This window comes from Phyllostomus discolor, chromosome 1 (genome assembly GCF_004126475.2).
Source record: "Phyllostomus discolor isolate MPI-MPIP mPhyDis1 chromosome 1, mPhyDis1.pri.v3, whole genome shotgun sequence".
NCBI classification, from domain to species: Eukaryota; Metazoa; Chordata; class Mammalia; order Chiroptera; family Phyllostomidae; genus Phyllostomus; species Phyllostomus discolor.
The window spans coordinates 47,436,776-47,447,526 of record NC_040903.2 but is presented as its reverse complement, the minus strand read 5'-3'; the positions used below and the strand labels follow the sequence as shown (position 1 = coordinate 47,447,526).

The 10,751-nt window shown below is 39.9% G+C and overlaps 1 protein-coding gene across 4 annotated transcripts in view; it reads right to left on the bottom strand.

Moving 5' to 3' along the window:
- Window positions 1-8,427: 8,427 nt before the first annotated feature.
- The window catches only part of USO1 (USO1 vesicle transport factor), a 68,668-nt gene continuing 66,344 nt past the window's right edge, over window positions 8,428-10,751 (bottom strand). For 3 of the 4 annotated variants that reach the window (XM_028508257.2, XM_028508258.2, XM_036022223.1), the window contains 2 exons: window positions 9,696-9,911; window positions 8,428-9,205 (listed from right to left, as the gene is read on the bottom strand). In XM_028508257.2, coding sequence (XP_028364058.1) covers window positions 9,119-9,205; window positions 9,696-9,911 — 303 coding nt within the window. In that variant the 3' untranslated portion in view covers window positions 8,428-9,118. The remainder of the gene's footprint in view (window positions 9,206-9,695; window positions 9,912-10,751) is intronic. The other variant, XM_028508256.2, reaches the window with a different exon arrangement.

Sequence of the window (10,751 nt, the reverse complement as noted above, 5' to 3'; positions counted from 1 at the left end):
AAGTTAGACATTTGATGAAACTTAGCATTCAAAATATTTTTAAAACCATAGAAGTGTGAATTTCATATAACTGTGAACATTATATTAGAAAATGGGAAGATTGAATTTGGTGCTTGGTCTGTGGTCCATATCTAGTCTGTGATAAAATTCATGTCTAACATGAGTTAACTTTTTTTTTATTCCTCACCCAAGGACATGCTTACCAATTTTAGAGAGCAGGGAGGGAAGGAAGAGAAAGGGAGAGAAACACTGATTAGTTGCCTCTTGTATGTGCTCCGACTGAGGACTGACCCCAGAACCTAGGCATGTGCCCTCACCAGGATTCGAACCCACAACCTTTTGGTTTACAGGACAATGCTCCAACCAACTAAGCCACACTGGCCAGGGCTGAAATAGACAATTTTTAAGTAGGACTTTTTGACACCAGTCCTGTTACAGCAAACAGCCACGAGACCTGAGAGAACATTCTGTTTCATCCTGTGTGTATGCATTATGTGCTCGTATGCACAACAGATGCAAACTGATGGCCTGCCCAGGAGCCTTTCCCTGCCAGACCCGGGCTCCTGCCTTTCCTTCTTCTCAACATAACCTTAATTTTGCTCAAGTATTGCCCACCCCTACACAGCTGTGTGCTTTCAGTGGTGTTGCCTAGTCACCCACCACACCCCAGCAGTGAACTGCAATTAGTCAAGGCAGTCACCGTGCTCTTATTTCCTGTGGGGGTAATTGGTTTGCCAGGAAATGAGCCTGTGAGCCAACTCTAGCTGTGAGAAAGGAAGAAATTGAGTTGAGAATTTGAATGCCAACCTTGCTTCAAGTGTCATTCTGCTCTACATTAGAAATAGTCACAGGTTTAATTATCAAACTCATAAGATTTAATAGACTTTATTCTAATTCTTCATTTATTTATCTTAGAGTCATACAAGACAGGCATACTGAGTGTACAGTTTTTTCACATCATCGGGAGGCTTAGGGGCTACCCAGACACACTGGCTTCTTGGCCCAGATGACCCACCTGGGTCATGTACAGCTGCTAAGGAAGATCGGGATGCACAGATTGACGTGATGGATTCTCACAGGTGTCTGCCTGGGGCCAGCTTACTGCTGTCTCTATGCAGGTGCAGTTCCACAGATGGAGGATTTCACAGCAGACAAGGCAGAGTCAGCTTCCGGCACAAAGCATTCCTCTCTGGCTTCACATGGTAGTTGCCAAGGAAACAGTGCTATGAGAAGGCAGAGCCAAGGTCAGCTTCCTAGAGAGGTTCAAATCTGTTTGGAGACCCAGGCCTGATGTTACTCCTTTTTCACAGGAAAAAAATTGCTGGGGGCTTCGAGGAAAGGTTTCCAGGTTTGAAAGAAGGGTAACAGAAGAAGATAAACTCTTGTTCCTCCAGACATTTTTGTGCCTGAAGTGGATTCTTGGGTTACATCTCACTGGTGCATTTAGTTCCCCAAGCTCTACTGTAAGACAGCTCTTTCCACAATTTCTCTGCTTTCTTCAAGTCTCTTTCCCAGTTCCTACTGTCAATTGATTTCTTGCTTCCTACTTAACCGAGAAAATAGAAGCAATAAGAAAACTTCTGTGCCTGCCCGCCACCACGTACAAAACTATCCCCTTCTTTACCATATCCTCCACCTCACCTCTTCTTACTGTGGATCTCCTGTCCGCACTCCCCTCTAGGGCCACAACTCCCACCAGTGCTTTAGCTCCTACGCCCACTCATCTATTCAAGGACGTCACTTTGGTAACTGTAAACCCTTCTCTTCCCTAGCTGATTACCTGTCAGCATAGAACCTTTAGTGTTTCCTATTTTAAAAATCTCTTGGACCCACATCCTAGTCCAGCTATGGCCCATTTCTCTACTCATTACAGCAAAACATCTCAAAGGAGTTTCCTATGTCTGTTGTCTCCCATTATTCTAGTCTTATTTTTCTGATTTGTGTTTTCTGTTGCTTGTAGGCCAAGTTATCTTAAATATCATAACTTCATAAACTGAATAATTTGTTCCATTGCACACTGGTTGTTACTATGACTCAAGATTATTAAATTGGGAGCAAGAGAGTTTCAATATGAGAAATTGAAAAAGCATCAGGCTGGAATACCTTTCAAATATGACCAGATTGAAGAAATGCTCATATCTAAATGTGAACAGAGGAGTTACTTCTTTAAATTTAATATCTGCATTTTTTTCATAACTGATGTACTTGTTCCAATCTGGGCTGACATTAGAGATTATAATTCAAGACAAATTAAAACATTATCTTTGCAATCCAAGTGTATGCTTTGTCATTTCTTTGAACACTAAATGCTTTTTAAGTTTTTTACCAGTAAGAAAAGTATTAATTATACAAGATTAGAAAATTTAAGTAATCTAGATATTAGTAATGTTAATGAGGTACTTTAAAATGAGGTTCAAAATTGTATTCTCTTCATTGTATATCTTTTTAATTACATATATTATTTACCTAATAGCTGTTTCAATTAATAAGCAATCTCAACTGAATAGTGTTATCATTTCTCTTGGTCCAGGCTGAAATTTTATGATGTTTACCATGCATGAACATATTGAACTGTGGTAATAACTTGCTGAGGTCAGTAGGGAAAAAACAATTCTTCCATTTTTTTTTCAGAGATGGGAAAAGTGAAGTGCTTATGATAAAAACTGGGTTATGAAAAATATCCCCAAAGGCTTCAGTAATACAAGTGAACCTCACAAGTCTAAATTTAAACAGACACAAAGATCTTGTCTTTGGGGGTCCAAAAGAACAACTGCACAAATACAGAATGGCTTAACAACAGCACTTGCGGAAACAAGCAAGGCAAGAGTTAGCAATATTACATCGTTTCCTAAAAAGATGCTAAAATCTTAGGCTGAGCTGAAAACATGAGGTTTGGCCTTAGCCAACATTTACCAAGCATTGTACCTGCCTCACTTTGCATAAAGCGAGCAGCTCTTAGACGAGGGAAGTACTCAGAACATGGAGGCGATCTTGAAGGGGCAGGGGAGATTGCCTGGAGAGTAGACTCGGGGGATACGGCTTGCTGTTTGAGACTGCATGCCCCTCAACACTCAAACTGTGGTCAATGGACAGAGAGCCACAGGAAAATAGATTGCATCTCAATACATAGGCAGAAATTCGCAATGGTAGAAAGTACCAAAATTGGAAGAGGCATGAGAAAGGAAAAGGAATTAAGTAAATACTACGTATCATACCATGTGAATGGCTGCACAATAAATTATCCCAAAACTCAGTGGCTTAAAAGAACACACACCATTTCCCAGTGGGGCCTGGCTTGATGAAGTAAATGAAAGGGCCCAGCCAGCAAACAACTAGGGGGTCCACTACCTGCTGAGGACAGACTTCAGCCAACTGCCAGCAAGGCATTGAAGGCACTGAAGACTTTAGTCCTCCAGCCCTAAGGAAATGAATTCTACCAATGACAGGAGGAGCTTTGGAAGCTGGTTTTTGCTGAGAGCCAACCCAGCCCTGCTGTCTGACACAGTCACAGAGGGAGCTGCACGTCTGCACAGCAGACACAGCGGGGGAAAGTACTTGGCACCCCTCTGCTTAATCATTGTATTACTGCCTGTGCTTAGGGTCCATGTGATTTACCATGGGACTGGGACAAATGGCAATTCCACAGAAGAAATACAGTTCTTTGGAAGTAAGCAAGAAAATGACAGCTCATTGGAGAGTGACTCCCCACCAGAGTGTCCTCCTAAGTGGGTTAGAGAGCTCAAAGAATGGGAATGGAAAAGACTCCTAGGATTACTCCCTAGAAAAGCCCCCACACCCACCCTTATTACACAATTCCTTGAAACCAGGGCTCCGGGAGCTAGACATAGATTCAAAAAACACATCTGGTCAGCATAGTACCAGTATTCATGGTCTGTTTCCCCTCTAATTCCTAGCCCCACTGATCCCCCTTTACCCTATACCAGAATCTATCATAAAGAGACATGATGGGTAAATACAAATGGATATTGGAAAGATTATTATACACTCCCCTTCTATGAAATGCTTAAGTGATCAGGACCCCCACGGTGTTTATTGTCTAAAAAGTCAGACATCAAAGATGGAAACAAATAATAAAAATACATCAACACCAAGGTAGATGGCAGGCAGCCGAATGGACTGAGCAAAACAAAGATTATTACTTGCACAAGATGACAGGGTTCTGGCGCTGAAGTGAGAAGTGAGAGACAGATACTAACCACACTGACCATGAAAGCCTTCTGCATGGCCTTTGCCAATAAGCTAAAACAGTCCTGTGCCCCACTACATGCCAGCTTGCAACTTAGATTAAAATTAAGTTAAGCTTTAAGAAATTAAGATGTTATATGATGTGGTAAAATGTGTTACTGATTAATTGCAAAGATTAGGAGCTAAAAGCTTGTACAATAATATGCAATAGATAGCTGCTTCCTATTTTCTGAAGAATAATGATAAAACAAATATGCCTTGAAAACCTCATTTTTTTAATTGCTTTCACATATGCCACATGTACACACCCAACTGTATAAAAATAACTCAAGAGCCCAAGCAGAGATGCCTGGCTGTTGAGCTTGAAACTGCTCCTCTCGTGTCATTCTTTCGCTGACGCCGTCCATCCACTGGGAATCTCTGGGCCTGCTGGAGCTGGACTCCGGCAGGTTTTCCCCCAGTGGAGCCTGCAGGTGAAAACACCACCTGGCTGACACCTTAACTGCCAGCTCAGCACCAAGAGCAGAGAGCCTAGCTAAGCTGTGCCCTGACTCCTGACCCACAGAAACTGAGGTAATAAATGTGCACTATTTTAAGCCCCTAAATTTGAGGTAATTTGTAAGGCAGTAGAGGAACCTAAGTAAAACTGAAGGATTTATTCATCTCATCATATTTTTGAACATGCTAACCTTCTTGTGCTGCAAGACAGTTGCCTACTTTTTTGTCTTATGCACTTCACGCAACATCACTTGGGGTCAAGAACAAGCTGTTATGAGGTTATTAGGAGCATGAAATGTCACAGAGAGGTGAAAAACTTAAAGAGCCACAAAATGCTAAGCCTTATTACTACAGATAACCCACTAGCTTCAGAGAATAAATTTATTTCGATAAATCTAGAATTAAAAGCCAGAGCTGGAAAAAGACTAGTAAACCAGGTATTAAAGACTCATGTGTTTACATTCTCATAGGTGGAAAAATATAATTACAAAGTGGTCTCATGTTTTTGTAATGAGCAAAATGAAAAGCAATGTATAATTGTAGCAAGATTGATGTTCAAAGCTTTTTGAAACTAAAAGTAGTTACAGTTGCTTAGAGTGAATATGGAAAAAACCTGCGTAGACAAAATGCATTATCTTGCAGGAAGGGAAACCACATTTTAAGGTAGATCATGTCACACCTTAATGTTTTCCTTTTGGCTCAATTTTCATTTTGAAAGGTTATAGAAAATCCTAAAGTTTCTAAGTTGTAAACATATGAAATGGCAAGAATAACTTCTCTTTAGAGTTTCACAGAGAACTGTCACTAATTCACAAAAGGTGCAATTTGATAAAATAATTTGCATTGAAAAATGTTTCAAATGATATGTGTAACTATAAATGAACATTTTCTTCAAATACTTATCTACTATTTGGTCAGCAGGGCAGATTTCTCAAAAATCATTTAATTAGATTCACTGGTAAAGAACTATTCTGCATCAATAAAATGTTTCATTCAAGCAATTTGAAAACAGTTTTCATTTTCCAAAATTGCAGTAGCAAAATCAGTGCAAAGATCATTGTTTTCTCAGTTTTCCAATTAATTCCAAGGCTCAAGGTTGCTCTGGGGGTAAGATTATTTCACTGTTCATTTATTACTTAAGATTCCCTCCCCACCACTAAACCGAGTTTGCCCAAAGGCTCAGTTCTTGGCTGCCTTTTCTCTCCATTCACTCCCAATAAGAACTTATCCTGCTGGATGGATTTAAGTACCATATTTTCCAGCCCCAAATGAGCTCCAAATTTCTTTTTTCCTGAAAAGATTTTTATTTTTAGAGAGAGGGGAAGGGAGGGAGTAAAGAAACACTGATACTAGGAGCATCGATCAGTTGCCTCTTGTACCCTCCCTGACCAGGTACTGAAGCCACAACCCAGATAAGTGCCCTGACCAGGGATCGAACCCTTGACCTTTCATTTTGGGGGACAATGCCCAACCGAGCCATACTGGTCAAGGCTCCAAATTTCTATATACATCTGCCTACTGTACATATCTATGTGTGTGAGTGTATCTATGGGCCTCAGATTTAGCAAGCCTAAAACCACAACTCCAGGTCACCACCCCAAACCTGCTCTTGTCTCCTTCAAATCAGCAAAATGGGAAGCCCCTTCCCCAGGATTTACTCTTGACCACTCGTTCCTCCACTTCCCAGACACAGGCAATTCATCAAGTCCTCTCAGTTCCGCCTGTAACGTATACCCCAAACCCTACCACTTCAGACATCTCTACCCCTACCATGTAGTGCAACCACATCTGCTTTTGCTTAGATGGCGGCAATAGGCTCCTCCCCTTAGACTATTCTCAACATAGCAGAGAGAATAACCTATGAAACAGAAACCAGATCTAACCACTCCTCTGTTCTCATGAAGCTCAGGATAAAATGTAAGCACTTTCCCAGAAGCTACATAGCACCTGACATTGTCTTCTGTACTTATTTCCTCTTCCACAATGCCATTCGGAAAAGGGACTTGTCTTATTCACCACTGTCTCCCCAGTGTCAATCCACAGCAGTGCCCAGCATCTCACACTCAATATTCACGGGATGAACTAATTTTACTGCTACAGTGCAGATGAGCCTCATGGGCCCTTACCTGGCTGCAACAAAATTCCTGAACTTCAAGAGTTTTTTAATGAGCATAATTTCAGACTAGTAACCTTCAAAATGTGAGCTGCTGTAGTAATTACCTTTTATAGTAATTCTGGGTGATGATTCTAGAGGTGCTAGAGGTATAAACTACTCCTGAATAAAATTTCAAATCATAAAGTATGTTTTATGCTTTACAATGACTGCTCCCCTGTTGAAGCTCTTTACACGTGGAAAAACAGCCTTTAATGAAAAGGCTGACAAATGGGTGGAGGAAAGAGCATGTGCAAAAGCAAAGGGAGGGTTGAAAAAGCAGGATATACACCGTAACAGCGAGTATTTGGGGAGATAAAGCTAGAGAGCAGCAGACCACTAAGGGCCTTAATGTACCTGGCTAAGGACTTCAAACAGCAGGCAACTGCATTCTCTTCTCCTATTTGAATTTTAGAAAACCTTTTGTGGTGAATATGATGGCTGGTGGGAGAGTGTGGTAGAGAGGCAACAACCTGACTGGAGGCAGAGAGAGCCTGGTTTAGGAGGCTCCGGAGCAATCCAGGCAAAAATCTATGGCTATGGTGAGAAAGATGTCCATTCGGGCTGCGGGCTGGATCGTGCAGCTTCGAGGCCTCCTTATGCTTCTCTGCTCCAGGCCAGCCCGAGTGACTGAGCTTTGACAAAATATCACTGATTTTGCAAGTGCTTCTTTCTGAAGATCTTTGGTACCCCATTATCTGTGGAAGTCTTTCTGAACTCCTGATTCACTTTCCTTTATCTTTATAATACTCGCCTGAGATGAAGTCACTAACTAGTTGTTTACTATGTGGTGTCAACTTTAGCAAGACGTCACAGTGTCTAAGCTGCTCCAGTAATAGTCATGTGGTTCTCTGGTGACAAGGAACTCAGGATGGCGGTGATGGCCGTGACAGGGGACAAGGGCACGATGCTGAGTTCACAAGTGCTAGGTAACACAAAGCCATTTCCTCTTTCTAGATGTGTCTTTCAAAAGTTTGTGTCCCTCCGTGGACCACTCAAATGACTCCTGAAGCCAGGAGGCAGGTGATCTATATTGACTTCCAACTCTTGCTGCCTTGCCTTTAAGTAAACCTACTTGTTTAAAGGAAAATCACTGCGAAGCACTCCGACGCTCCACTCAGAAACACCTAACCCCTTCTCCATCCTCCTCTACTTCTGCTCCAGTGAGCCCCCTCCGACCTTAGAGAATCCTAATCATTAGTTCTGAATCAGACTGCTTTTACCATTTAGGAACAGTAATGTACTTTTAGTTGGAGAAGAACACCACTTCCACTTGCCTTATCTTTTATTAAGAATATTTCTCTCAAAATCTAAAAAAAGGAAATCATGACCAAGAATTAAGTGAACATAATATCTATTTTTATTATGAAAACATTAAATTTTGACACATTGCTTCATTTGCTTTTTAAAAATCTATTATCTGCCTTAAACTTATTCAGCAAAAATGCCAATAAATTATATAAATCATGGTTTCGGTCTTTTTAACTAGGAACATAATATGCTTTACAATAATCAAACAACAATCCTAAATCTGAGTTGTATAAGTGGTTAACTTGTAATTTGTTTTAACGTTTAGCTTAGAACCAAAACCAACCACATGCTAATACAGTTACAAAAGATTCTCAGAAGCTGCCTTCCAGACCCTGTCAGCGTCCTGGTTCTTTGCTGGGGTTCGGGATGTGGCCCTGTCAGGAGGCAGGCACTCATCTTGGGAGCAGCCCCGCACGGAGGGCTCGTGAGACACGCGACCCCCCTCATCTCCTGCCCATGCTATCTTGCCTTTGAGTAACTTCATTTCTTTAAAAGGAAATCATTAGCTAAAAACTCCAATACTGAGTTTAGAAACAGTGATTCCAATACACATTCAATCAAATGTGTTAGTACTTAAAGTCACAAATTCTGGAAAGTGAAAATAATATACAAAGACAGAACTTATGTAAACAACCAATGAACTAAGGCAAATAGCACTGCCACCACATGCCATAAAATGGTGTATTTTTGGTGTCTGAAGCTCTTTTAAAATTCTACTTTGGGACAGCTTAGATGAATTTTAATAAAAGATGTGTGTTTTGCATAACGTTTGGAGTTTGAAGGGTTTCCAACATGGTGGCATTATTTAAAAAATACATCAATAGTCTTATCAGTAAATGTTTTTTCACTTGGTTTAAGTTTTATTTTCTGTGGAGGCAAACCAAAGCACTGTCTTAAGACTCCATGTTCCAAGTTACCATATGATCTCTATCATTCTTAGAGATTTTAAAGCTAGTTATCACCCTGGTTGTTATCAACTTCATCTTCGTCATCCTCATCATCTTGGTCTATAGATTCAAGTTCATCCTCTTCTTCATCCTAATGGGAAAATACACATTTAACATTATGAATCTTGTTTACTGCACATTCAATACATAGTAGCATATCTATAGATAAATTCTTTATTCCAGCAATTATACTAGATTACATGCCATCTGATTTCCTTGATTTAATGCTTAAGGCTCCCTGTCATTTTTAATATGAGATGAGATATACAGGTTGATTTGCTGACAGATGGCCATAACTCTCACCTGAACCAAACATGTCAAAATAGAATGGCACGTCTGGGTGGTGAGAGTCTTGTTGTCACAGAAACAATCAAATCAATTCACTTTCTAGGCTCAAAGCCCAAAAGAGAACAGTTAACAAACAAATGCTAGAAACTGTGCAGGCGATACTGAATTCATGCACCTAACACATCTGTGCCTCTAGATATATGGGTACAACATTTCAAGGTACAGTATAATTTTTAAGAATGTGTTATAAAGAAACATAATATATAACATTTTTGGAAACATTTCAATCTTACTGGATGACCAAGTTCCTTGAGTTTATGCTTCAATGACAGTATTTTCTGATCCTGATCAGCCAACAGCACCAGGAGATCATCTTGCTCTTTTTTAGAATCTGTGATGTTCACCTCGAGCTGGTTTTTCTCATTTTGTAAAATGACGATGGTACTATTGGATGAATCCAGCTGCTCTTTAATAGCAGTTCTCTCCTCAGACAGAGCTTTGATTTCATTCTAGGAAAAGAAAGGTGAAAATCACTAATTTAAAATTAGTATTCACTCTCCTAGGGTTTTTAACAAACTGGCTCTTTCTCTGACAATTCACTGTGCTTGTCCAATCTGAAGAGTTTAGGGGTCGGGCTGGGAGGACAGGGGCTTAACACACACACACACACACACACACTCATGCAGGAACACGAGAATGCATGTTAGGCCACACATCAAAGGTGGTTATTGTGAAAAACAAGAGTGTAACATCCAAAAAAAATAGTTTTAATCAGTTATTCCTCAAAAAATCCCAAGAGATAATACTGTTTCAGATAATCAAAGGAATAAAAACACAAAACAGAAGCCTGATTAGCATAAAAATTAGAACAAATTTAAAAAAAACTTTCATCCCAACTTCATGCATACAATTAAATGTGGAAAAAAATAGCTTTTCAAATAAAATCAATGGCTTATTTGACCACAAGCCAAAAGGCACACACAATCACATATTATCTTCCTTTCTTCATTTTTTTCCTTCATGCCTTTTTTTTAAATTAGTATTACCTCATTCTTTTTCTCATGGTATTTATTCTGATTCCTCTGCCACTCAATAAGCTGGCAGGATTTAACGTGCCTGTGTTCCTTAGTCCTGTGGAAAGCCTTCATGTGGTTTGTGTATTGGCCAAACTTGTATTCCTATTCTTATTGTGATTAGAGATTGGTAAGAAAAGTATTTTCAATGATTTTTACTTTCAAAGTACATTCTGATATTCTTATTTTACATATTTAACACAATTATTTGAAAAGGCATTAAAAATATCTTCATTTGTATTATCTTCAATAACAGAATAGAGAGGCTGTAAGATA